General features: G+C 64.8%; 1 protein-coding gene across 24 annotated transcripts in view; it reads left to right on the forward strand.

Annotated features, from left to right (window-relative positions):
- Positions 1-26,503, forward strand: part of MYO18A (myosin XVIIIA) — a 129,394-nt gene that overhangs the window by 92,944 nt on the left and 9,947 nt on the right. For 19 of the 24 annotated variants that reach the window (XM_039508192.1, XM_039508191.1, XM_039508190.1 and 16 more), the window contains 21 exons: positions 810-875; positions 3,235-3,363; positions 4,104-4,247; positions 4,611-4,700; positions 4,910-5,029; positions 5,310-5,421; positions 5,782-5,909; positions 8,136-8,290; positions 9,731-9,854; positions 9,945-10,145; positions 11,577-11,687; positions 13,080-13,184; positions 13,750-13,896; positions 14,174-14,287; positions 14,827-14,943; positions 16,393-16,476; positions 16,999-17,136; positions 18,652-18,837; positions 19,575-19,714; positions 20,803-20,847; positions 25,640-25,762. In XM_039508192.1, coding sequence (XP_039364126.1) covers positions 810-875; positions 3,235-3,363; positions 4,104-4,247; positions 4,611-4,700; positions 4,910-5,029; positions 5,310-5,421; positions 5,782-5,909; positions 8,136-8,290; positions 9,731-9,854; positions 9,945-10,145; positions 11,577-11,687; positions 13,080-13,184; positions 13,750-13,896; positions 14,174-14,287; positions 14,827-14,943; positions 16,393-16,476; positions 16,999-17,136; positions 18,652-18,837; positions 19,575-19,714; positions 20,803-20,847; positions 25,640-25,762 — 2,579 coding nt within the window. The remainder of the gene's footprint in view (positions 1-809; positions 876-3,234; positions 3,364-4,103; positions 4,248-4,610; positions 4,701-4,909; positions 5,030-5,309; positions 5,422-5,781; positions 5,910-8,135; positions 8,291-9,730; positions 9,855-9,944; positions 10,146-11,576; positions 11,688-13,079; positions 13,185-13,749; positions 13,897-14,173; positions 14,288-14,826; positions 14,944-16,392; positions 16,477-16,998; positions 17,137-18,651; positions 18,838-19,574; positions 19,715-20,802; positions 20,848-25,639; positions 25,763-26,503) is intronic. The other 5 variants (XM_039508205.1, XM_039508207.1, XM_039508210.1 and 2 more) reach the window with 2 other exon arrangements.

Consider the following 26,503-nt stretch of genomic DNA (forward strand, 5'->3'; position numbering starts at 1 on the left):
TGGGTTTTGCTGAGGGCTCCCCGTTGGCCTGAGCCCAGCCAGGCAGCCTGGCAAAGACCTGCCACGCTCGCAGCGGAGTCTAGCTGGCAGCATTGCAAACGCCCGGGCGCGAGAGGGCTGTAGCCTGTGACGGGAATGCAGGCCGGAGCCGCGGGAAGCCTCTGGTCTGGCTGCTGCGCTCTGGTCCCCAGTGAGGGCCGTGCTCCCTGCTTCACCGCTAAGCACTGGAAGAGGGTTGAACCCAGCAGGTGGCCTGCCAGGACCACGTAGGCAGGTTGCGGAACGGGGGGCCGGCACATCCCAGTGGGGCAGGTGGGCGTCCCCTCTCCAGCCTTGCCTACCGTCTAGTGTGTCCCATGGCCAGGCTGGCTGGGCGCTGGCTGCGTGGGCAGCAGGAAAGCTGAGCGATGCGCTGAGTGCAGCGTGGGAAGGGGACCGGGAGGCCAGGCAGCTTCAGGAGACAAAGGCTTCCTTGACTAGCCGTGACCTCCTCCTCCTCCCTCTAGAAGAGCACGTGGGACCTGGACCTGGGGCTGGGACAGCGCTTGCTGCACCTCAGAGCTGGCAGCACGTGCCTGCTTGGGGAGCTAGCAGCTGTCCCTGGAGACAGCCCGTGTGGCACGCTGCCTGGGCGTGGGAGAGGGAGCCCCCTGAGTGCACGTGCCCTGCGGGGGGGGAGGGGCGTCTCTACTCTGCTGCGTTCGTGCCCCTTTCCTCTCAGCGGGGCTCGGTAGCAGTGCCAGCTCCTGCCACGCCTGCCTGCAGCTGAGCTGCCCTGCCACAGCGCTGACTCCCCCCTTTCCCTGCAGGCTGGGGAAGAGCTCCTGGAATCGCTGGACCTCGAGAAGAGCAGTTACCACATGGGCCTGAGCCGGGTAAGCCTCCCGGCCTTCCTGCCGTTCCCAGCCAGCCCCTCAGGGCCCCGTCCCGGGCTCTGCGCTGCCCCTCGGCACCAGGGGAGGTGAAGCCAGTCACAGACACGCTGTATGATGCACTGTGGGGCGTGCTGGGGGAGCGCAGCAGAGCAGGGGCCAGGCGCATGGCACTTCAGAGCCACTCCCACTCCCAGCAGACTGGGCCGAGTCCCTGTGGGCCCATGGCACCAAGACAAACACGCTGCTCCCTCTGCAGAGCCTCGCCCAGGCAGGCCGGCTCGCTGCGCCTCCTCCTGGCCACTCAGCCCCGGCTGCTTCCCAGAACCTCGTCTGCTAGCTGGGCCGTCGGGCACCTTGCCGGGGGCACAGGCTGCAGCCATGAGGCGTCCGTGTCTCTCACCCATGTCCCAGCATAGGGCTGGGATTGCGGGGAGGGCCGCTTGGCCCTGGGACTTTGTCCACCCCCCCTTGCTCTGGAAGTGGCACCGGGGAAGGAAGTGAGGTGGGTTGCAGTGTGCTGAGAGCAGCAGAGGATCTCTGCTTGGCCCTGGGGGCGTGGGGCACTGCTCACTGGCACCCCCAGCTCTGAGTGGCTGAGCATGGCGATGGGGGGGGCGGGGTGCCACAAAGCAGCCATCTCGCCCCAGGGCCGAGTCGTGCAAGATCTCGCTCCAGCAGACACAGCGGCAGCTCAGACACCTGCGAGCCCCCCTGGAGCCTGGCACCCCTGGCACTGGGCGGCCTGGGCCCTGCTCCCCAGACCCATGAGGTCAGTGCAGGCCGGGGGAGCAGGGGATTCTCGGGGTGCATTGCTCTGGGCAGAGCCTGGGGCAGATGAAGCCCGGTGGGAGCGTGGTCAGGCTGGTGAGTGCAGCGTGGGAAGGGGGCCGGGAGGCCAGGCAGCTCCAGGAGACAAAGGCTTCCTTGTCTTTCCGGGCGTCGGGCTCCCCCGCGCTGGGTGCTGGGACAGGAGGAGCTGGGTCTGTGCGTCCCGCCCGCGGAGTTCCAGGGGGCCGAAGGCGAGCTCTGCCCGGCCGCAGTGCCTGCTGTCCCCCCCACCCCAGGCCGGTAGCGCCACAGGGCCATAGAGCCAGCGGCCGTGGGGGGGTCTCCCCTGCTCAGGAGCGGGGGACGCTGGAGGGCTGAGCGCCAGGACCGTGTGGTATTGAGGCCTGTTCCATGGCACTGACTGCGGGGGCCTCTCCCTGGTCTGGGGCCGCACAGCAGACCCCCAGGGCCAGCTAGTCCACCCTGTGCCACGTGGCTCGTGTGAGAAGACAGCCGGGGCCTCGGAGAGCGTGGGGGTGGAAGTGAACATCTCACGTTCTCCCAGCCCAGCACCAGGGACCCCCCACCCCAGGTCTGCAGACGGGGCATCACAGCCATTGCTGTCAGACAGACTCGTTCGCTCTGCAGTGACTCCTCTGGGTTATTGTTACCTGGGGGTGTCTGGGGCCTGAGCCAGGGGCCCCCCAGAGCAAGGAGGTGATGGGAGACGCTGCGCTGGAGCGAGGGCCGAGGAGTGCTGGCTGCACCACCTCTGCCCGGCCTGGCAGACCAGCCTTCTGCACGGCCCCTGGGGCGGGTTATCGCCGCATCTGCTCCCCAGCCAGCCAGCCGTCCGTCCCCCTCGTCTGCCTGCTCCCCACCACAGCAGCATCTGCCCCAGAGCACACAGGTCCCGATCAGGCTCCAGCCGTGGCGTTTGCACCCACCTTGTGTAACGGCTGGTGCTGTTAGTCACAGCCCATCTCCAGGGTGCGGCCCCAGCGGGAGCGGGGCTGGGGGTGATCTGGCTGCACGTTGTGCCCCGGCATGGCAGGTCGCGCTGTAGCCCAGGGCAGTGGCAGAGGCTGCCTGTGAAGGCAGCAAGCTGACAGGGGAGCTGTTCTATCCGTGAGGCCAGCCCAGCGGGGGTCACTCCTATACCTCTGCCTCCCGGACCCCGGCTTGGCTCCAGCTTTGCAGGGCTGGGCCTCTGGACTCCGGTGGCGGTGGCGGGGGGGGCGCAGTCCATGGCAGTCTGGTCTCGGGGAGGTGAGCCTGGGGGAGCAGCGCTGCCCAGAGAGGCACAGGGAGCTGCCTGTCTCCGGTGCAGCTGGCAGTGTGCTGCAGGGAGCAGTGGGGAAGGCCGTGTAGCCTCTGGCCTCATGTGCCATGCTGTCACCATGGCGGCTCTGCCTGGTCCTGGCAGCTGCGCGGCTCCCCTCTGCGCTCCGGCCCCCTCCTTAGCCTGCCCTGCCTGAGGGCTGCTTGCTGGCTCGGAGAGTGGCCGATGCCGGGTGCCTGTGAGGAACGGTGCTGAGCTGTACTGCTGTCTGCCCCCCTGGGCTCTGCTCACTGCTCTCCTCCCCCACAGGTGTTTTTCCGGGCAGGGACCCTGGCCAAGCTTGAGGAGCAGCGAGACGAGCAAACGAGCAAGAACATTGCGCTCTTCCAGGCTGCGTGCAGGGGCTTCCTGGCACGCCAGCACTTCAAGAAGAGAAAGGTATTCAGCAGGGCAGCCCGCCTGCCGCCCCCCCACGTTCCCCTTCCCGTTTACAGCTGCATGACTTCGCCTAAAATGGGCAGCTCGGCCTCCAGCGCCGCCCCCTCCGAGCTGGGTTCCCCCCGGGAATCTTGCCTGCGGGGCACCCGCTGCAGAGGAGACGGAGCTGCTCCTGCTCTCCCCTGCGTTCTGGTGCAGTCCCAGCGTGCCAGCAGCCGCCCCCTCGCGAGGAGCTGTGCAGGAGGGCTGCGTGGGGGCTGGGGAGGAGGAGGTATCTTCTGCACTCCAGGCTGCAGCCCGCCGGAGCCGGGAGCCGACGTTACGGGTACAGAGGCACTGCCCGCAAGCTGGCAGCCCTGCGCTGCAAGGGGGCTGTGTGTGGCCTGCGGGGCAGCGGCTCTTCTGTTAAGATTAAGTAGCTGTGTCAGCTCGTGTTTGTCTTATGAAAGCAGAGCTCGCGGGGCTGTCGGCAGGAGCAGCTTTGGTGGCTGCGGGGGGCGCGGGTGCTTGATTCATCCAGGTGCAGTTGCTGGAAGAAGCGGGACAGGAGTGGCTGGGCAGGCAGGCGGGGGCTCTGCTCCGCCAGGCCCCTGCCAGGCAATGCCTCCCCGCTGGCCCAGGGCCCCAGGGCCCGGTGTTCTGCCCGGGGATTGCTCCTGGCAAAGCCGGGCGCTGGGCTCCCCCGGCTGGAGACGCTCGGTGCAGGGTGGGGCTGCCCTGACCCGGGCTGCTGTCCCCAGATCCAGGAGCTGGCTATCCGCTGCGTGCAGAAGAACATCCAGAAGAACAAGGGGGTGAAGGACTGGCCCTGGTGGAAGCTCTTCACCACGGTGCGGCCCCTCATCGAGGTGCAGCTGACAGAGGACCAAATCCGCAGCAAAGACGTGCGTAGGATCTCACAGCCGCTCGCGGGAGGGGAGTGCAAATGGGAAACTGGCCCTTGCCCCCTCCCCGGGTCGGGGGGGGTGCACTCCAAGGTTGGGTTTGAAAGCGACATCCTGTCGCAGACCAGGCTGCGGGAAAGGCCGCGCTGAGAGCCCCAGCCCCCTGCGTGCCCCTCCCAGCCCTGCTGGTGTGGGGGGCTCAGACCCCCAAACTGGCATCAGGTACTAACAGCTCTGGGGGGACCCTGCTGTCCCAGCCCTGGGCTCCCTGCCGCCCGGACTGGTGATGCCTCCTCCTCATTGCTGCCTGGGGGGCCTGCTGTCCCAGCCATGGGCTCCCCCCTCATTGCGTCTCTGCTCCAGGAGGAGATCCAGCAGCTGAAGGGCAGGCTCGAGAAGGTGGAGAGAGAGCGCAACGAGCTGCGGCTGGGCAGCGACCGGCTGGAGAGCAGGGTACGTCCGGCCGGGCACATGGGCGCGGTGCCAGCTGCTTTCCCAGGCTCGCTGCGTGGCCCGGGGGTGCAGGGCAGAAGGGTGGTTCCCTTTCCTGGTCCCTGTGTAGGCCCCGTGGCCAGGCCCCGCCTCGCTGCGATCCCTGGGCACTGCCCCTTCCCCCCGCCCTGGCCATGGTGCCCGCTCATCCTGGCTCTGCTGCTCCCCAGGTGGCAGAGCTCACGGCGGAGCTGACGGACGAGCGGCACACGGGTGAGTCGGCCTCCCAGCTGCTGGATGCGGAGACGGCCGAGCGGCTGCGGGCGGAGAAGGAGATGAAGGATCTGCAGGTGAGGGTCTCTTGTGTCCAAGGGGGGCTGGCGGCCGGCGCACTCCACTGTTCCCTCCGTGAGCAGCCTCCTTTCGCTGGGGCTGTGGGAGCCTGGAGCAGGACACCCAGCCGCACACTGGCAGTGCCCCCCGCCCCCCCGGTCTGGCACTGCCCCCTGTGCCTGAACACCAGCCGCCTGGGCTCCCCCCCCCCCCCGGTCTGGCACTGCCCCCTGTGCCTACCCACGAACCCCCGCTCTGCCTCTCAGCACCGACCAGGGCCTTGTTTCCCCCTCCCAGGTCAAGTACGAGGCGCTGAAGAAGCAGATGGATTCCATGGAAATGGAGGTGATGGAGGCGCGGCTCATCCGGGCGGCCGAACTCAATGGGGACCTCGACGACGATGACTCAGGTGCTGGCCTGCACCAGGCAGCCCCCTGGGACCCCTTGGAGCCCCTCTTGCTCCCTGCCCTCCGCTCCCCTCCATCTCCACACACGGGGGCACATCACCCAGCTCACTCTGCGCCCTGGGCAGGTGACTTTCCTGAGCCGTGCCTTGGTTTCCCTCCCTGCATTCAGGGCATCGTGGTTACTGATCAGTGGGGTCACCCGCTGCCCCCTGGGGGGCTCTCACCATCCGCCTTCAGCACATGTGACAGCAGCAGCAGCGAGACCCCCGCTTCCCCCCACCCTGTTCCATGTGCTCCGCAAGCCCAGTCTGGGGTCTGCTCATGAAAGATCCTCAGTCCGGGGCTCTGGTTCCCTCCCGCAGGTGGCGAGTGGCGGCTGAAGTACGAGCGAGCCATCCGCGAGGTGGATTTCACCAAGAAGCGCATGCAGCAGGAGTTTGAGGATAAGCTGGAGGTGGAGCAGCAGAGCAAGAGGCAGCAGGAGAGAAGAGTGAGTGTGCCTAGCCGGGGTGTGTGACACGTGCACCGGTGACCTCCCCCCTTCCCCCCGCGTGCACGGGGGACCTCCCCTTCCCCGCGTGCACCGGTGACCTCCTCCCTTCCCCGTGTGCACCTGTGACCCCCCTTCCCCCAGTGTGCACCAGTGACTTCCTCTTCCCCGTTCCACGCGCACCAGTGACCCCCCTCCCTCATGTGTGCACCAGTGACCTCCCCTCCGCACACACCGGTGACCCCCCAGGTACACCGGTGACCTTCTCTTCCCCCACCCGCATGCACCAGTGACCCTCTCCTCCCACTCCGCACGCATCAGTGACACCACCCCCTGCAAGCGCACCAGGTGCCCGGTTATTTAGCTTCCTGGTGGCCGACGTGGCGGCCTGCGCTGCCCTTACCGTTAATGGAGTGTGTACTTCTTGCTGAGCCGGCAGTTCCCAGCAGGCCCTGCCCTGTATGAGCCGAGGGCGCCTGTCGTCTCCACATGCCGTGCAGCCGGGGACCCTGGCAGGCTGGCAGCCCGGGTGCCCAGGCTGCACACTGCAGAGCGTCTCCTTCACTGGGGTACTCAGAACTCAGCCTCTCTGTGCCAGCGCTTCTGGCTCCATTCACCCCAGTCCCGCGCCTTGTGACGATGGTGCCCGTAGGAGCTAGCTGAGGTCACTCAGGGTGAATGGCAAAGAGAACGGGGCAGAGAAACCACTAAGCTGGTGGATATTCCAATACACCTCTACCCCGATGTACCGCGACCCGATGTAACACGAGTTCGGATCTAACGCGGTAAAGCCGCGCTCTGGGGGGCGGGGCTGCGGGCTCCGGCGGATCAAAGCAAGTTCGATATAACGCGGTTTCACCTCTAACGCAGTAAGATTTTTTGGCTCCCGAGGACAGCGTTCTATCGGGGTAGAGGGGTACTTAGATTTACCAAGCCAGCCCAAAACAGCTTCTATGTTACCTCACTGGTTACTCCGAAGTCCCCTTAAAGTGCCCAGCCCCAGGCCTCCATCCAGACACACGTCAGATGTGATGATGGTTACTGAAAATCTTATCTCAGCACACAGAATCACAGAATCCCAGGGTTGGAAGGGACCTCAGGAGGTATCTAATCCAACCCCCTGCTCAAAGCAGGACCAATCCCCAGACAGATTTTTGCCCCAGATCCCTAAATAGCCCCCTCAAGGATTGAACTGACAAGCCTGGGTTTAGCAGGCCAATGCTCAAACCACTGAGCGATCCCTCCCCCAATATAAAAGAAAAGGTTCTTCCCATCCCAAAGGATCAGCCACACACCCAGGTCCAATTATAACGTAGATCTTTCCCAAATACCCGCTATAGTCAATTCTTGTTAACTAAACTAAAATTTATTTAAAAAAAAAAGAGGGGGGGGGTTGGTTAAAAGATCAATCTACAGACAGACCTGAATTCAATTCTTGAGGTTCAGACACAGCAGAGATGTGTTGGTAGTTGCCAAAGGTTCTCTTAGGAATAGTCCATAGGTTATAGTCCAAGGTCCATATTCAGGGTGGCTCCAGTCCATGACTGGGGATCTCAATTCTTGTGGCTTAAGGTTTCACCCTCTTGAAACCCAAAGCAGATCTGAGATAAAGCAGGATGGTGGCCCAGGGTTTTATACATTTTCCAGCAACCTCTCGGCCTGAGAGAATAAGCTTAATCTTCTGTCTCCCAAACATCCTGGCAATTAGCACAGGGTAATTTATCCATTAAACAGTTCAGATACAGTTTATCACAACCTTCAAAGAGACATAGAGACAATAATACTATTTCACTCAACTGTCGTCATAAATGCTAATACTCCTGTTTTGATTTTTCAATTAAAGCTCTAGCAATAGACAAGACTTGTTTGCTTACATCCCAAGACCTGAGCAAACAGCTCACGATGCCGGCTGCATTTCAAAGCTCTGTGCATTTCTCTCTCTTCCTAACAAGTCTTGAAAGTTGGGCCCTGGGTCAGGTCAGTCGGGGAGTTAATTAACTCTTTCTGGCCCTATGTCACCTTTCAGTGAGATACCATACTACACTCAGAACGTCACACGCCTAGAGCCCGGGCCGGATGGAGGCTGTCTGCTCACCCTCCCCTCCCACACACCCAGGGAAGGGGCTCACCCCAAAGGCTCTGTGGCTGAGTCGGGAGGTTGAGTGGCGGCGATGGCATGCCCAGCCTCCTCCCCCTGCAGAGCCCTAATCCGTGCCCCGCCCGCAGCTGGCAGACCTGCAGGCCGATAACGAGGAGTGCCAGCGTGCCCTGCAGCAGCTGAAGAAGAAGTGTCAGCGCCTGACGGCAGAGCTGCAGGACACCAAACTGCACCTGGAGGGGCAGCAGGGGCGCAGCCATGAGCTGGAGAAGAAGCAGCGCAGGTGAGGAGCGTGGGGCATGAAGTGGGCACTCCTCCCTCCCTGGCCCCGCTGGAGAGCACAGTGCAGGGGCTGGTTGGATGGGCCATGTTGCCAGGCCAGTGCCAGTGCCAGCCCCAGAGGCAGAGCCAGCAGGTGGGCATGAGGAAGCCCAGTGGCCTCTGGTGAGAGACCCGGGCTCAGTTCCCGGCTCAGCCGTGGACTCGCCGTCTGTCTTTGGAGTGACTTTTTCTGAAGGGCCTGAGGGACTTAGGAGCCTGCGGGAATGTCTCTGGGGAGCTGGGGGAGATTCCCAGTCCGGGCAGCCGTACCCGCACAAGCTCCAATGGAACAAGCGTGCTACAGGCGTCCAGGTGGGCTCGGCACGCTCCCGTCCGACACCCCAGGCACATCGCGCTGGATCGGACCTAGCGCCTGTACGGCTGCCCCAGTGGGGAATCACCTGCAGCTCCAGTGTAGACGTCTCCTGAGTCACTGTGCCGATTTTCAAACCGTTCCCCTGAGGGTACTGCGGGGATGAGGGCCCAGCGATGAGAAACCGATCATCTCCCAGCGTCAGGCCTCACCCGGCCAGTCAGCAGGGGCTGTTCCCGGGGGGACGTGCTCACCGAGCCGGCCTCATGCCCCCTGGGGATCTGCTCTCTGTGCTGCCTGGGGTGGCCAGGGTCAGCGCCTGGACGCCGTGGCAGAGGGAGGGGCTAGCTGCCCCGAGTATGTGCCCGTCAGAGACGCTAGGCACATGCTCAGCAGCGACCCCTCCTGCTGCTCGCCCAGAGGTAGCGCAGGGTCATCTCGAGCTGGGACTCACCCCCAGCTCCCAGGGTCCATGCACCCTACAGAGGCATTTCCCTCCTTTCCTGGCCCTATGCATCAGGCCAAGACACTGTCCTGCTGTACAGGGCATCTGCTGTCACCCAGGGCTCTCCTGGCTGGCCGGTGCAGGCCGGCTCCTTGCACAGCTCCAGGAATCGGCATTGCCAGCAGACTAGGCAGTGACAGGACAGAGCTGAGCAGGAAGGAGGTGACGCTGCACCCGCCTCCCACGCTGTGCAGCCTCAGGCTGTCATGGCTCTGTCCTGGCTGCGTTAGCACCAGGGCCGTCTTCCCAGGAGGAAGGTGCTTAGCTGCCTGTCCACAGGGACAACGGCCTGGTGCTGGTCAGCCCCTGCTCCCCAGGGCTCCAGTGCCGGACGGGACTCTCCTGGGGGGTCCAGGCTGGGGGGCAGGAAAAGATGCGTGCCCTTCTGGGCTGGAGCCAGGTGCACCTTCTCAGCCGGAGCTGCTGCCCCAGCCGGTCTCGGCTTCGTCCCGCCCGGATCCTGCCTCGGGCAGTGACGGGGCAGATGGTGGGCGGCTGCACCTCCATAGCAGAGTGCTGGGGCTTGGTGCCTGAGCTGAGCTGGCATGTGCACAGCTGACGGCCTGGCCGTGGGTGTCTCGCAGGTTTGACAGCGAGCTCGCCCAGGCTCATGAAGAAGCCCAGCGAGAGAAGCTGCTGCGGGAGAAGCTGAGTCGGGAGAAGGACATGCTCATCGCAGAGGTCTTCAGCCTCAAGCAGCAGCTGGAGGTGAGCAGAACGGCCACCCCGTTCCGGTGGGGCCGCAGCTGGGCGCTCGGGGCGGCCGGCTCAGCAGGCTCTCCCTGCACTCTCTTCCAGGACAAAGACTCCGACATCATGAGCTTCACCCAGAAGGTGGAAGCCCTGGAGGCCGAGCTCCAAGATGTCTCCTCCCAGGAGTCCAAGGACGAGGCCTCCCTGGCCAAGGTGAAGAAGCAGCTGCGGGACCTAGAGGCGAAGGCCAAGGACCAAGAGGAGGAGCTGGATGAGCAGGCCGGGACCATCCAGCTGCTGGAGCAGGTGCGGAGGGGGCCCGGCTCAGACTCAGCTCGGGGGGATGGTGGTGGGGGGGGGTTGACCCACTGGATTCGATCCTGGCTCGATGCAGGGAACAGAGTGCGGCTCCCTCCTCGAGTGGGTGGCAGGCGTCCCAGGCTGGCAGGCTGAGCCTGAGACTGGGCTGGTTTCTGGGTGTGCCGGTTTCATGTGAGCTTGTCGTGCTGGCTGCACGGCTCTGGCCAGCGGCTTACTGGGTGACCCTGCGTTCAGTGTGGGTGGGGCACTCCCCTCTGCTGCGGCAACCCCCTCCAGGGGACTAGAGAGCGGGGCGGCCGGCTGGTGTGTGGGGCCAGGCCTGCCCCGGGGGCTTGGAGAGACAGTAACGCTGCCTTCCCGTCATGGAGCAGTGGCCTGCAAGGGCTGCAGAGATGCTGGCTGGCAGAGCAGCAGCACGGGCCTTGGATTCGGGGCATTGCGAGTGTCACTGCTGTGAAAAGCCCCGGCGACGGACAGGGAGCGGGGCCCGTCTCTGGCACCGAGCCCCGGCGACGGGCAGGGAGCGGGGCCCGTCTCTGGCACCGAGCCCCGGCGACGGGCAGGGAGCGGGGCCCGTCTCTGGCACCGAGCCCCGGCGACGGGCAGGGAGCGGGGCCCGTCTCTGGCGCCGAGCCCCGGCGACGGGCAGGGAGCGGGGCCCGTCTCTGGCGCCGAGCCCCGGCGACGGGCAGGGAGCGGGGCCCGTCTCTGGCGCCGAGCCCCGGCGACGGGCAGGAGCGGGCCCGTCTCTGGCGCCGAGCCCCGGCGACGGCAGGGAGCGGGCCCGTCTCTGGCGCCGAGCCCCGCGACGGCAGGAGCGGGCCCGTCTCTGGCGCCGAGCCCCGGCGACGGGCAGGGGAGCGGGGCCCGTCTCTGGCGCCGAGCCCCGCGACGGCAGGAAGCGGGCCCGTCTGGCACCGAGCCCGCGACGGGCAGGGAGCGGGGCCCGTCTCTGGCGCCGAGCCCCGGCGACGGGCAGGGAGCGGGGCCCGTCTCTGGCGCCGAGCCCCGGCGACGGGCAGGGAGTGTTTGTCACCTCAGCTCCCCAGGATGAGGGCTCCCCGTCCCTGCGCTCCCTGGCAGTTCGTAGCCGGGATAACACAGGACCTCTCTGTGGGTGCAGGCTGGTTGCTCTGTGCCATGCCGGCCAAGAGGGCGTTGGCGTTACCGGGGCAGACAGCTGCTGTACAGTGTGCAGGGTAGTCAGGAGGGGTGGGGGGGATTGAGGGCTATGGAAGGTCCGACGGCCTTGGGCTGGCCCTGTCCGTGTGCTGCCCCGAGGGCTAGTGGCCATGCTCTGGCCCACGCTCGCTCTGCCTGGCTGCATTCGGGCTGGGCGGGATGGAAGTGATCAGCAGAGGGCCACTCTGCCAGGCCCCCAGTGTCGGGCTGACCGGGGCTGCTTTCCGCCCGCAGGCCAAGCTGCGGCTGGAGATGGAGATGGAGCGCCTGCGGCAGACCCACTCCAAGGAGGTGGAAAGCCGCGATGAGGAGGTGGAGGAGATCAGGCAGTCGTGCCAGAAGAAGGTGAGGCCGGGGCGTCTGCTCGTGGAGGGGCTCATGGAGAGCCGGCTGCCACCCCGCTGCCTGGCACCCACGTACCGCAGGAGAGAAGGGGGGGCTCTTTCCCAGAGATTAACCCCCTCTCTCCTGTTCCACACCATGATATCCCTGCCCCGCTGCACAGTGTCCCCCCTACCCCAAGACCGGTGCTGTGGGGCTGGCGGGAGGGCCCTGTGCTGCGATAGGCGGGTTCTGTTAATCTGGCTTCCCAGGCAGATCTTAGCTGGCAGCTGGCTCGGCCCCTGGGCTGACGAGTTTAACCAGTCGCTCGGCCCGTCTGCTCGCTCTGCCTGCGTTAGCCGGCTCAGGCAGCGCGCTGCCCCCACTCGACCAGCGACTCGGGGCGGGCTGAGCCAGCATCCCCACTTCCCAGAAGGCTGGGGGCCGGGTAACTGCGGTGCCCTCCATCCGGAGTCAGTCCTAGGGTCTCTCCTGAGCCAGGCCAGTCAGTATCACCAGAGTGCCTCGTGGGGCTGAGACTGGGGGGCCCGACTAGGACAGGGACCCAGGGCTTGCCGAGGGGCCCCCAGCCGGGAGGGGACTGGCTGGTACAGGTTAGGGCCTTCCCTGTGCTCGCTGCCCTGCCCCCCCCCGTCCCCCAGCCCCGCTCGCCGAGCCCCCCTCGTGCCACGCACCCCTCGCTCATCCCCCCCTCGTCCCGCACACCCCTCGCTCATCCCCCCCATCCCCCAGCACCGCTCGCTCATCTCCCCCCCCCGCACCACTCGCCGAGCCCCCTCCATCCCGCTCATCCCTCGCTCACCCCATCCCCAGCACCACTTGCCGGGCCCCCTCATGCCCAGCACCCCTCTCCCGGCCTCCCCTCGTCCCCCAGCACCGCCGCCCACCCCGGCCCCCAGCACCCCTCTCCTGCCCCCCCCTGCGCGCCCCTCCCAGCCCCTCATCCCATGCACCTCGCCGAGCCCCTCCTTCGTCCCCAGCACCCCTCTCCTGCCCCCGTCCTCGCACCCCTCTCCCAGCCCCCTCGCTCCACACACCCTCGCTCATCCCCATCCCCAGCACCGCTCGCTGAGCCCCTCATCCCGCACACCCTCGCTCATCCCCTCGTCCTCCAGCCTCATCTCCCCCAGCACCACTCGCCGAGCCCCCTCCTCGCTCATCCCCCCTCATCCCCCAGCACCACTCGCCCACCCCAGCACCATGCACTGGGCCCCCACCCCCATCCCGCGCACCCCTCTCCCAGCCCTCCCTTGTCCTGCACACCTCGCTTGTCCCCCCCGTCATCCCCCAGCACTGCTCACTCGGCCCCCCCATCCCGTGCACCACTCGCCCACCCCAGCCCGCGTGTGCCTCATGGAAACCCTCTTGCCCTTGTGTGTGGGGTGCCGGGCGCAGCTGAAGCAGATGGAAGTGCAGCTGGAGGAGGAGTACGAGGATAAGCAGAAGGTGCTGAGAGAGAAGCGGGAGCTGGAGAACAAGCTGGCTGCGGCGAGTGACCAGGTACTGCCCGGGCCAGGGACCCCGTCGGGGGTGCAGCGTGGAGCTGGGCCTCCCAGGGGTTAATGGCCAGGACTAAACCCAGGCAGAGCCGAAAGTCACTGGCTTCCAGCGGCTGCCCTGCCGGGCGCTCTCATCCCGGGGACAGTGCCGGAGTAGGAGCTTGGCCCGGGTTGGAGCCAGCATGGCAGGGTGGGGCGTGGGCACCCCAGCTGGCTAGTCCCTAAACCAGGGCTGGCCCCACTGCGTCTGCCCCAGGAGCACTCCTCTGGCCTGCCGCTGTGGGGTGGAGCGGGCTGTGGGGACCACACAGGTCCTTGGCTGGCATGCAGCTGCCTCTGCAGAGGGAGTGTGTGCCCGGTGGTGCAGGGCGAAAGGCCGGGCTAGGCGGAGCAGAGGGAGTACGGCGCCCGCTCTGTGCCCGGGTGGCACCGTCCCCTGCAAGTGCCGAGCTCCCCCGGGCTGGGGGTCTGCGCGCAGGTTGTAGGGGGAGCCGTGCCCATTGCTGTGGGGGCGGGGCACCTCTCCGGCATGCCCTCGAGCCTCTGCATGGCCTCCCCACGCCCAGGTCAGCCAGCGGGACTTGGAGACGGAGAAGCGGCTGCGCAAGGATCTGAAGAGAACCAAGGCGCTGCTGGCGGATGCCCAGATCATGCTGGATCACCTGAAGAACAACGCGCCCAGCAAGAGGGAGATCGCTCAGCTCAGAAACCAGGTGTGCACTGCCCCCACCCTGCCCGCGCCAGGCTTGTCCTCCATGTCCCCCGACGGGGATTCCCAGCCCTGGGCACTCAGCGGCTCTGAACTAGGGAGAGCCGGGGCAGCTCTAGGCTGCCATCCCGCTCCCCACGCTGTGCGCTGGCCGTGTCTGGCACTGCGTTCCGCACCTGCCACTCCTGAAACGGCTCCTGGGCATCACCAGTGCTGCTGCCCCCTGCCTCGCCCATGCTGTGCCCGGTGCTGACAATCCCCGTGTCGGGCTCTCTCTGCAGCTGGAGGAGTCTGAATTCACCTGCGCGGCGGCAGTCAAGGCCCGCAAGTCCATGGAGGTGGAAATTGAGGATCTTCACCTGCAGATCGACGACATCTCCAAAGCCAAGGCAGCCGTGAGTGCCTGAGCCGGTTCCCTGCCCGCGGGGCTCCACTCCCCTGCACCGAGCCAGATGCCGAGGGGCTCCTTCCCTCACCCCAGCGTTCTGCCGATGCAGTGTGCCCGGCAGGCTTGTGCAGGCCGCTCCGAGCCCCATGGATCATGGCCATCATAGAACCTCATGGTTATGGCAGGCAAAGGGGCCACCAGCTTCCTGCAGGCGTGAGCACCTCAAGCTAATTCCTCCCGGCTCTCGGCATCAGTCTTCCTTACGCAGGGGGAAGCCCCGGAGCCCACCCCCGAGAGAGTCCGTCTCTGGCCTGTGTCCAGCTCAGGCTGGGTGGTCTGGTGCGCTGGAAGGTCCATTATTGTCACGGGTACTGGCCCGTCCCAGGCACAACCCGTCTGGTGCCCAGCTATGGCAGGACAGAGGGGCTCAGAGGTGCCTGCTGCTGGTGCCGGGCGGGCGGGGGGAGCCTTGGGGGCAGTGGTTGGGGGGCAGCAGTGTACGTGGGACTGGGCGGCCTCACCTCCCTCTCCTCTCTCCCCCTCCAGCTGGAGGAGCAGCTGAGCCGGCTGCAGCGGGAGAAAAACGAGGTGCAGAGCCGCCTGGAGGAGGACCAGGAGGACATGAACGAGCTGATGAAGAAGCACAAAGCATCAGTGGCCCAGGTGATGCCACCCGCGCCCAGCGCCACCAGTCCTGTGTGCTGCCGGCGCCCCTTCCCCTGGCATCCCCAGCCCGCGGGCGCCCCATCCTCACCACCACGCCCCTCGGCACCCTGTGCACGCCCCCCCGCCCAGCCCCCGGGTGCCCCCCGCCCCCGGCACCCTGTGCGCGCCCCCCCGCCCAGCCTCCGGGGCCCCCCGCCCCCGGCACCCTGTGCACACCCCCTGGCCCAACCCCGGCGCCCCGCCCGGCACCTGTGCGCCCCGCCCAGCCCCAGGCGTCTCCCACCCGGCACCCTGTGCACGCCCACCCAGCCTCCGGGTGCCCCGCCCCGGCACCCTGTGCACGCCCGCCCAGCCCCGCCCCGGCACCCTGTGCACGCCCCGGGCACCCTCCTCCCCGGCACCCTGTGCACACCCCTGGCCCAACCCCAGGCGCCCCTCCCGGCACCCTGTGCACGCCCCCGCCCAGCCCGGGCGCCCCCTCCCGGCACCCTGTGCACGCCCCCCGGACCAGCCCCGGGCACCCTGTCCTCACCACCACCACCCTTGGCACCCTGTGCGCCCCGCCCAGCCCCTGGGCACCTCACCCCGGCACCCTGTGCATGCCCCTGGCCCAACCCCTGTGCAGTCCCCGCCCCGGCACCCTGTGCGCCCCGCCCAGCCCCTGGGCACCCCGTCCTCACCACCACCCGTGGCACCCAGTGCACGCCCCGCCCAGCCCCGGGTGCCCCGCCCGGCACCCTGTGCACACCCCTGGCCCAACCCCGTGCGCCTCCCGGCACCCTGTGCACGCCCGGGCGCCTCCCGGCACCCTGTGCGCCCCGCCCAGCCCCGGGTGTCTCCCGCCCCTGGCACCCTGTGCGCGCCCCGCCCAGCCCCCGGCACCCTGTGCACACCCCTGGCCCAACCCCGGGCAGTCCCGCCCCGGCACCCTGTGCACGCCCACCCAGCCTCCGGGTGCCCCGCCCGGCACCCTGTGCACGCCCCCCCACCCAGCCTCTGGGCGCCCCCTTGGCACCCTGTGCACGCCCCCCTGACCAGCCCCGGGCACCCTGTCCTCACCACCACCACCCTTGGCACCCTGTGCACGCCCCCCCGCCCAGCCCCAGGGCACCCCGTCCGCACCCTGCTAGCCCAGCCTTGCCCCACAGACACTCGTAGGCACCTCTCTGTTGAGGCTGGAAGTGAGGCGAGCTGCTCTGTAGTCTCAGCTGAGCTCTGGCCATCCCTGGCATCCCGTCCGGAGAGCAGGCCTGGCACCCAAAGGGCACCGCTGGATCCTCTGCCGTGAGCCCGCCCAGGAGAGCTGGCTGGGGGGGCTGCCGGGGGGCTGGCAAGTCCCACTGCCTGCCCTAGGGGCGATGTGCCCTTAGCCATGGCCCTGGGGCTGGGAGAGGGCAGCTGGCCTGGCACTGGATTCTGAGCAGCCCAGACGCGCTCTGCCCACAGGCCTCCCGGGATCTGGCCCAGATAAATGATCTCCAGTCCCAGCTGGAAGACGCCAACAAAGAGAAGCAGGAGCTGCAGGAGAAGGTAGCAGGGTGGCCCTGGGTCGTCGGCGGGGGGGAGGGGGCACAGTGTGCTGGCAGGTCTTGTTGCTCAGAACCCGCCTTTGGGTTTGGGAGGGGCTGGGCCCTGCACTGCAACCCGGGACACGAGCGGCGTGAGTCCGGCCGCCTGCGGAGCCCCACGCGCTGCTCCAGGTTTAGCCTGACCCCCTCTGCAAGAGCCAGACGGGGGAAACGGCTGGCCCCAGCCGCCCACGCTGCACCGCGGGAGTCCGAGCCCAGTCACCCAGCATGGGCACTGCCTCCCTCCCAAAGGCACCAGCACCTGCCACTCTCCCAAGCGGGCGCATGGCCTGCAGTTTGCCAGGGGGCTGGAGAGAAGGGAGCACCCGGGTGCTGGTTCACGGCACTGCGCCGGCCCCCAGGGGCTGTGTCTGGCTGCGGCTGAGCTGGAGAGCTGCCGGATGGGCTGGTCCTTCTCCCGAACCGGGGCCAAGCCTTGGTTTCCTCTTGGCGTGACCTGAGCGGCTGCCTGTCCTGTCCCCAGCTGCAAGGGCTGCAGAGCCAGCTGGAGTTCCTCGAACAGTCCATGGTGGACAAGTCTCTGGTCAGCCGACAGGAAGCCAAGATCCGGGAGCTGGAGACCCGGCTAGAGTTCGAGAGGACCCAAGTCAAACGCCTGGAGGTAGGGAGCTCCGGATGGTCCTGGCCCCGCAGGTCGCGATGTTGGGGGAGGAGGGGAGCCGGAGCTCCTCTGAGCCAGCTCTGACGCTGGTCCCGCACGGCGGGGAGCAGGGCAGCCCCATCAGCGCAGTGGGCTCCCCAACAAGCAGGTCGGCTGCCAGTGGCCCCCAGCCTGGCCTGTACGCTGGCTGAGAGCTCCCTGGGCATCTGGGGACCTGAGCCCACCCCTCGTTTCCAGCCCAGCCACAGCTGGCAGCGAGCGCCCGTGGAGGAGCGTTGGCAGCTGCTGCTCCACTCACTGTGTAGGGCTGGCCGTGAGGGGAGCCCACAGAGCCTCTTGGCCAGTCTGTGCAGCAGGCGCAGCTGCGGCTGCAGCCACTGGGCACCGTCAGGCAGCCAGCGGGGCACAGTCCTCACCCCTGGCACATGCCGTCCGTGCGAAGCCTGGACCGAAAGGTCCTCCTGTCCCAGAGCAGGTGCTGTGGGTTTGGGCAGGGTTGATGGTGCCACTGGGGACGCTGAGGGCTCCTGATGCCGCCCCGGAGTGGCCTGTGCAGAGCTCTGGACTGGGGGCACTGGCTAGGCAGCTCTCTCCGGGCCTCCCACTGCCCACGGCCTGTTACCTGGGTCAGCACCCTGTGGGCCCTGCCCCCGACCGCCTGGCTCCATGCCTGCCTGGGCTGGTTATCGGCGGGCGCTGATAACAATAATTCGCCGTCCAGCCGGCGTGCGGCAAAGTGCTGCTCTTCGCCTGCACTGACTTAGTGAAATTATAGACTCTGCTGCTGCCTCCCAGCGCAGCCTGCTTTATATTCTGCGTTCGCAGGCGGCGAAGCCCCGCGCTCAGCTCTCCCTCGCCGTGTTTTCCTGCCGTCCCCCTTCCCCTCTCGCTGGCGGGGCCATAAATATGCAGCGGATGGCTCAGCTGCTGGGAAGGATGGAGTCTATTTTTTCTCGGCGTTACAGGCTGTAATTACTTCACACAAAGTTAAATCTATTTTTCCAATTCGCCAAAGCCCCGCGATTGTTCTGCCCCCTCCCTCGCCCGGGGGAAGCGGCTCCTCCGTCCCCCCCCGCCCCAGCCCCCTCATGTAAATGCATGGCGCTGGGTTCGTTTGTTCCATTAGCGCTCAGTGGGAAGCGACGGGGCGGCGCTCGCTCCGGAGCCGGGCTGGGTAATTGCCGCTCTCCACTGCGATTATTCTTGATGAGTGAATATTGATTCTGTCAGGGCTGCCGTCTCCCATCACCTGCTGCGGGGAGGGAAGGTGGGCGTGAGAGGGGGCCAGCGCGGGGACTCAGCCGCCCCTGCTCTGGGCAGGGCACCCGGGAGCCGCTGTGGCTTGGAAGGGCCTCGATGACGGGCTCACACCTCGGGTGGCTGTTGAGGTGGCCTGGTCCTGGAAGGCCCAAATGTCCCTGCTGATCTCGAGGGGAGCCAGGATTCCTGGGTTCTGTTCCCTGCCCTGCCTGGGGATTGGGGTAACTGACTGTGCCCCGTTCCCCGCGCCCCCAGAGCCTGGCCAGCCGCCTGAAGGAGAACATGGAGAAGCTGACGGAGGAGCGGGACCAGCGTGCAGCCGCTGAGAACCGGGAGAAGGAGCAGAACAAGCGGCTGCAGCGCCAGCTGCGGGACAGCAAGGAGGAGATGGGCGAGCTGGCCAAGAAGGAGGCCGAGGCCAGCCGCAAGAAGCATGAGCTGGTGAGGAAGCCTGGCCAGAGGGCGAGGCGGGGCAGCCAGCCCCCCCCTCACCCCACTGAACTGTCAGCTGAGGTGATGGTGTGCCCAGGGCTGGGAGCAGGGACGGGTCATGCCACTGATCCCCAAACATCGCTAGGAAACCAGGCTGGTTAGCGTAGGTCCTACCCATAAACAGAGCCTGGCAGGGGAAACTGGGAGCTGGGCAACTTGAGAACAGTCCTTTAGAAACGGGAGCTGGGCTAAACCCACCCCTGGTGTAACTACCCTGGAGAGGAGAGGGGGCAAATCTGCCCCGGTGTAACTGCCCCGAGGGTGGTGGGGCAAATCCACCCCTGGTGTAACTGCCCTGGAGAGGAGAGGGGGCAAATCTGCCCCTGGTGTAACTACCCTGGGGCAGGGGGCAAATCTGCCCCTGGTGTAACTGCCCCGAGGGTGGTGGGGCAAACCCACCCCTGGTGTAACTACCCTGGAGAGGAGAGGGGGCAAATCTGCCCCTGGTGTAACTGCCCCGAGGGTGGTGGGGCAAATCCGCCCTGGTGTAACTGCCCTGTGCCATGCTGGGCACACCTCTGGTCCCTGCCTATGGACGGGACGGGATGCTGCGCTCCAGCTGTGGCTGCCCTGGCTCCTCTGTGGGGTGACAGCGCATCCCTGGGGTGGCAGTTCCAGGCCGGCACTGGCTGCCTCCCCGCGGCATGGGGCTGCAGCCGATGCTCACTGGGTTCGCTTTCCCCAAGGAAATGGACCTGGAGAGCCTGGAGGCCGCCAACCAGAGCCTGCAGTCGGACCTGAAGCTGGCGTTCAAGCGGATCGGGGACCTGCAGGCCGCCATCGAGGACGAGATGGAGAGCGACGACAACGAGGACCTCATCAACAGGTGGGAGCCGCGCGGTTCCCCGCCGGAGACCCCCCACTGCCCCCCACCCGCCAGGGCCCGGGAAACTCCCACATCCTGCTCAGTCCTTCCTAACAGAAGGGGCAGGGCTGCCCCATGGTGAGGCTGGTGGGTCCCCCACGGGCATGCTGCAGTCAGCCCCCATTCCCCCAAGCACGATCACCGACGCGTCTCTGCACGGCCGGGTTTGAATGTGCCTGGATAGCGGCGGGTCGGGTGCAGGGCTGCTCTGTGCCTGGTGGGGCTGGATCTTTGCTCCAGTTCAGGCTCTTCCCTCCCACTTCCTCTCGCCATAGAATGGGAGAGCAGCTTCTGTTTGCCAGAGACTTGGAAACGATGGGCTGAGCCAGCGCGCTCCTGTGGCCCTGGGGAGTCCCAGCTTTCTGACCGTGACAAATTCCGCCATGATTCTGGCCAGCCCGCCTTGGCCTCACATTGCCGCTTGCAAAGCAAGCACTTGTTTATGGTGCTGGGTGCGTCCGCACCTGCCGAGAGTGGGTGGTGGATAGAGCACTGGACTGGGACTCTGCCACTGGCCTGCTGGGGAACTCGAGGCAAGTCATTTCACCTCTATGCCTCAGTTTCCCCATCTGTTAAATGGGCGTATTGACACTGACCTTGGGAAAGTGTGTGGAGAGCAGTGGATGGAAAATGCTCTCGAAGAGCTGGGTGTTATGATGGGACACGCCTGCAGGGGGAGCAGCTGAGTACTGCCTGCTGTGCCTGCTGCACCACAAGCAGCCACCCGTGCACCATCGTCAGAAAGCATCGCGAGCGACCCCAGTGCCAACCGCGGGGCGCTGGGCCGGGGCTCCGGCCTAGCACTCAGCAGAGCTGGCGGCTGGTCCTAGCCCTGGCGCGCTGTAAGCTGTGGTGCACGTGTGGGCTCTCCACGCGGGAGACAGTGCTGCTGTCTGAGCTAGGGGCCCCCAACCCCTCCTCGTTACCCCCTCCCGCCTGTGCTCGTTGCTTCGCCCTGGTTCGTTTCTGTGGTGGTTTTTTCCGTTTTGCCTCTTTAAGTTCATTTATTTTCTTTGTCCCCCTCCACCCCACCCCACCCCCCTTCTCAGTTTGCAGGACGTGGTGACAAAGTATCAGAAAAGAAAGAATAAACTGTGAGGATCTCAACTCTCCTCTCCAATTAAATAACCCCTGGTTCCTAACCCTGAGCATGCCTGGAAGGAGCCCGCCGCTGGGCCCTGCATGTCGCCCCCACAGCGCGCTCCATGCATGTGCACAGCCTAACCCTCTAATCCCCCCGCCCCGCCGGCAGGGGGCCTCTCAGTGCCCCGAGGGACCCGTGCTGGAGCCGCATCGCACAGGCCTGTAGCTGGAGGGGGGCTGTCACTGGGTGGGGGGTGCCCCGAGCCCCTGCAGCTCCTGGCTGGCCCCGTTGCATGCTGGGATTGGCAGTCTCCAGGGGCTGCATTGTGAGCATTCAGCCTGCTGGAGCAGCTGTTCGCGTCACGCCAGGCTCCGCAGGTAACGTTGCCAGCGTAACTGACAGGCTGCACCTCTCCCCTGGGAGTCCCGGCAGCATCTTCCGTAGCCGCTCCTGGAACGGAGAGGAAATCAATTATAAAGCTGGATGTCCTGTGAATATGATGAGACAATAACTCATCCCTTCTCCTCACAAGGCAACAGGCAAAGCCGGGCACACCTAGGACAAGTGCCCCCTGCCCTCAGAGTGACCACTCCCCCAGGCTCCCCGTCCCTGAAGCCCCGTCAGAGCAGCAGTGTGTTCTGCCTGGCAGACAGATGGCAAAAAAGGTCCCCAGTTCTTTGCCGTCTCAGTGGCTCCTGACCTCTCCAAAGCCAGAACTGCGCCCCCAGTGAGGGAGCAGGCCCCAGTGCAGCAGCTGGCAGGGCGTGGGGATTTGTGGGGAGTGGATATTGGTCGGCTGGTTCCAGATGCCATGCTAGGTCAGAGCAGTTGGGCTGGTCTCCTGCCTTTGGCACTGGCTGCTAATTGATGCTTCCGAGGAAAGTATAAAGCCGCATGATGCACCTGGCCAGTGGAGCGATTGTGTGTGGTGAGAGTGAGTGATTCCCTGTGGTGCCAGCCGCGATGCCCTGAAGCCCGAGGTTTAGTGATCACAAATGGTGCCGCTGGGATTGTCTGGCCTGTCTGGGGTTCTTCGCTGTCCCTCACAGGCTCCGCCATGTTGTAGGGAGAGGAGAGAAGTGTGGCAGCCTGTGGAGGGAGCGCCATTGGGGGCTGCCCTGCCCCGACGGAAGGGTCCCCGCCCCGGGGGGCTGTGTGTGCACCTTGCAGGGCCTTCCTCTGTTTCACGTGCCCCGGGTTTGAACACGAGGGGTCAGGTGCCGTCCCCTGGAACCCGAGGCTTGGGTGTCTCTGGACTGGCTTTGCCAGTGAGGTCTCTTTCCTGAGCCAGGAGGGGCTGTTGGTTGTGAAAGGATCTATAACAGCTAATGATAAATGTAATAGTGTGTAACAGTGATAGAGGGCCACTGGAGCCTTGTTGTCACACACAATTAATATCCTCCGCAGCTCAGTCTCCGTTTGTTTGTTCCCTTGTGATTTGGATCCCAGTTAACTAATGGCACACTAGTCTGGACATAAATTGTGTTTGACATCAAGTTTAATTCCGACGATTTAAAATCTCAGCTGCCCCCAGAGTTTGTTTATGGGGCTTATTGTTTTTAAGGAAAATAACCAAGCGTTGCCTGCGCTATATTGCAGAGGAGGGAGACGTTTGTATGATCAAGTGCAGCCCATTGCTTTGAATTTAACAAGGAGAATTCATAGTCCGGGTCTGTAATAGCCCGTCCCCTGTGTGATTCCGCCCCATGCGCCCTAGGCAGAGAAGGGCCCTAAGGCTAGGCAGATAAAATGCTCATTTAAGATCACATTATATATCTGTTCCCAGGCACACTTGCAATTCTAACAAAGTTCCCTGGGGTTCCCGAGAGACTTCCTTCCCCTTTACCAGCCAGTGAATGCTGGGGGAAGCCAGGGCAGAGTTATCGAGCCGAGTGAGGCGGGAGGGAAAATAATGTTTCGATTTACTTAGAGATACAGTTGTTATTGCTATAACCCTAATGAAAGCAGTAAACAGTTATGTATTAACAGAGATTTATACAGAACTGCTTCTAACACGGCGAGAGAGATTTTGCAGTGCATACAGCACCTTCTTTCTACAGGCAATCGATAGGGTTCTGAACGGTGGTTATAAATTGGCTGCTTTAAGCCAGATAGGGCTTGCTTTGTGTGTGTGTATAAATCAGGCGGCTCTGTCGTTACGGAGGGGCTCGCCTGCCACTGGAAATCTGCCTGCCACACTTGGGCACCCAGCCTGCCAGAGTCATTTCCGTTCTGTCTGCTAAACTCCTGTTTACCCAGAGACATCAACATCGCTCTTCCTTGCTGTAATTCTGCACTTGACAGAGGCCTATAAAATGAGCCCACTTATTTCCCTCCCAACCCCCTGCTCTTTGCAGATTTGAAATTTCAGTCGCTCCCAGAACTGCAGCCTCTTTCTTGCTTCTCCTTTGTTATTTATTCAGGGACATAATTCTGTACAGAAGGGCCTCTCCTGCTGATACGGATGAAAGGAAATTTATCCCCTGGGTTGGGGGGAAGCCCAGCAGATCCACAGTGAGGGATGTGGTGAACAATATTTTTCTAAATTTATACAAAGCATCCCAGCCTGCCTCCCAGGCCACGCTCAGTGTAATCGCTGGGGGAAGCTGTGTGCAGGCACAACCCACTGGCTGGCTCCTGTCGTGCGCAGGACTAGTCTGCTGGGGTCACCGCTCCACCTTAAAAACACAGGGCGTGCCTGGCTGGCTGGCCCTAGCGACCCTGCTCCGGGAGCCACCGGCTCAAGTGTCCCAGGTTCATTCAGAGCCTCCTGTTGCAGCCGTCCCGGTGCCATACCAATGTGCTTTGGCAGTGACCGTGGGCGGTGCACGGGCAGCTGCACCAGGGCATGAAGAATCGCACAACGTCCCGTTGAACAGAGGCCCAGTTTGGCTGCCCTTGGAGAAACTGAGTGTCCCTCAATCCCCTATTGCAGCCTGGGCATGTGTGTGTTCTCTGTCACCTGCACGCAGTCTGCAGCCCCCACTATCCCAGCCTGGGCTCCCCCAGATCTGCCAGTGCCCCCCAAGCCCAGCCCTGGGCTCCTGCCTGCCCCCCTCCCCCAGCTCTGCCGGTGCATCACGGTGTTGACCTGCAGCAGCCCTTGCTGTTTCGCTCCCGGCTCTGCCTGAAGCAGAGATCAGAGTTCCAAATGGCAGGGTGATGTGTGTGCTGCACACGTTGCACACCCAGCCCCACAGCCTGGTCCAGGGGCCTTCTGGGAAGCGTTTTGAAGAGTTGTTCCCTTTGCCTGTCTCCTGTTAGAGGGGACCTTGGCTCTGAGCCCAGGGCTCTGATTGATCCAAGGGCGCAGCCGGTTCATAATATAGCGGCATTTAAATGAAACTAACGCGAGCCCTTTGCACAGACTTCCTGAGTCTAATTGAGAGCACAGTTGTGGAGACGTTAAATTGCTGGAGCAGTAAGAACTGGTCAGTAAACGTGTCTGTCCAAGGTGTGGGCCCTCATGGCCAGTTAGCCAGCGCACTGAGCTGCCTGCTAATGGGAATCCCATCGGCCTCTTGATGGTGCGTTGCAGGTCTGCGGAGCCGGTTAATGTCGGGGGAGCAGCACTCGGTGCACTGTGTATTGCTGAGCGGTGCTGGGCTTACTGCCTGGACGTTCATTCCTAGAGTGCTGGGAAGGCCAGCTCACCTCCCACAGTCTCCCTGTGCCAGGCCCTGACCATCCCACCGTGAAAACAGAACGGGACCTCAGCCAGCATCTGACGCCGCTCTGAGGCGGGCAGAGGCAGCACTTGCTCGTGGGTGGGGCACAGGAGAGGAAGCCAGGACTCCTGGGTGCTGTTCATCCCTGTGTCACCCACGCAGTCCCTGTCTGGGCACTGCCCCACCGCACAAGAGGTGGGCCTGGCGCCGGGAGGGTTGCGGCGTTGGTGCCGTTGTGGGTGTGTTTCCAGCGTGGGCAGGGCAGGTCCGCAGCCCGCAGGAGCTTGCTGAAGTCGATGCAAACATTCCCCCACCCATGCCGAAGCACCGTGGCAGCTCAGGCTGTGCCTGGCGGCGGGTGAAGTCAATGTGGAGCCGCTGAGGCCTAGGTCTGGGGATGCTGCTGCAGTGGGGTGGGAGAAAGGGGCAGTGCCTGAGAGCCAGGCCCTATGCCATAGGGCATTTGTCCTGGCGCCCCAGCAGGGGGCGTGCTCTCGGGTGGGGGGCTGAATCCCCAATGTGCCCTGAAGCCGGGCCCTGGTTCTCACCATTCGTGGCACATCACATTGTTCCTGGCACACACAGGCTTGTCCTTACAACGTAGCCACAGAACCTGTCGATGGGAGCCGAGCCGGCCCCGCCTGGCTGGTGTCACTGAGTAGCACAGCACGAGCGACTAGGGAGGAGTGTGGCTTGCACTGCCCACCCGTGGCCAGCTCGCAGCCGGGCTGGAGGTGTGGGAGACGGGCTTTGCCGGGAGTGATTCACTCGACTCGGGGTCCGAGGCAGGATCCCTGCCCCAAGAGGTGGCTGCACGTTTGCCAGGTCCTGCCCCACATCGAGGGATTGGGAGCCCAGTGAGAAGTTTGCCCCTTCCCCTTCCGGGCTGAGCCGGGACCGTTCTCCTAGGGGCGCGCAGGGCTGCAGGGCAGGGGCTGCCCGGGCAATGGGACGGGACTCGGGGGGGCCTGCCAGCAGGAGGCTCTGAGATGCCAGGTGAGCCTGCGTCAGCGTGTCCTGGTCCGTAGGGCGGCACACTCAGACCCCGCTTGGCAGGAGCACGTAGCTGCATGGGGAGCCAGGCTGCCTGCCTCAGGCACTAATCTCTCCCGCCCGGATCTCTCCCTCTGGCAGCGAGGGGGACTCAGACGTGGACTCGGAGCTGGAGGACCGCGTGGATGGAGTGAAATCGTGGCTCTCCAGGAACAAAGGCTCCTCCAAAGCAGTCTCTGATGACGGCAGCTGGAAGAGCTCCAGGTCAGTGTGGGGTCAGCGTCCCTGGGGAAGCAGCCACTTGCCATCGCTTCTCCCCATAGCAACCGGGCGGGGGCTGGGACGGGGGCTGTCACCCAGGCAGCTCTCACGGTGCTTCCCTTCCGGGGACCCCGGCTCAGCAGCCCCGTGGGGGAGGGAGCTGGTCTCCGTCACTCAAGCGGGAGACAGAGCAGTCGCTTGCCAGGCAGAGCCCCGCACAAGAGGGGCAGGGTCGAGCCGAACTGCCGTTGGGGTGCAGGGTTCAGCCTGGCCTGTTCCGGAGCAGCTGTGCCATCCAGAAGGGTGCACCCCAGCAGCCACGTGCTGCCTGCAGAGAACAGTGGCCAGTCGGGGCTGGGCCTGCAGTGATGGCTCCCACAGCTGGCCAGGAGCCGTGGGTTCCGTGCCAGGGGCCGGTGGCTGGCGTGATGCTGGTGGGCAGAGCAGTAAAAGTATCCAGCTTCTCCTGCTTTGTACCCCTGAGAGGCCAAGCCCCGGGGCCCCACGGGGGGTGTGTATTGATCTCTGGATAGAGCACTCATTGCTATGGCAACTAAGCGCATTGAATTTCAAAAATACAAATCAGAAGGTACCAAAGACATCGGCGCTGGAAGCGCTGGAGCCACAACCGAGCCCCCGGCTCCCGCTGCTCTGCCCCTTGGTTACTCAGCAGGTGGGATAGCTGTGAGCAGGGCCTTGTCCGTGGCTCTTCCTTGTGCCTCGGGAGCATCCGTGGGGCTGGGT

This window comes from Mauremys reevesii, linkage group 20 (genome assembly GCF_016161935.1).
Source record: "Mauremys reevesii isolate NIE-2019 linkage group 20, ASM1616193v1, whole genome shotgun sequence".
Classification (NCBI taxonomy): domain Eukaryota; kingdom Metazoa; phylum Chordata; order Testudines; family Geoemydidae; genus Mauremys; species Mauremys reevesii.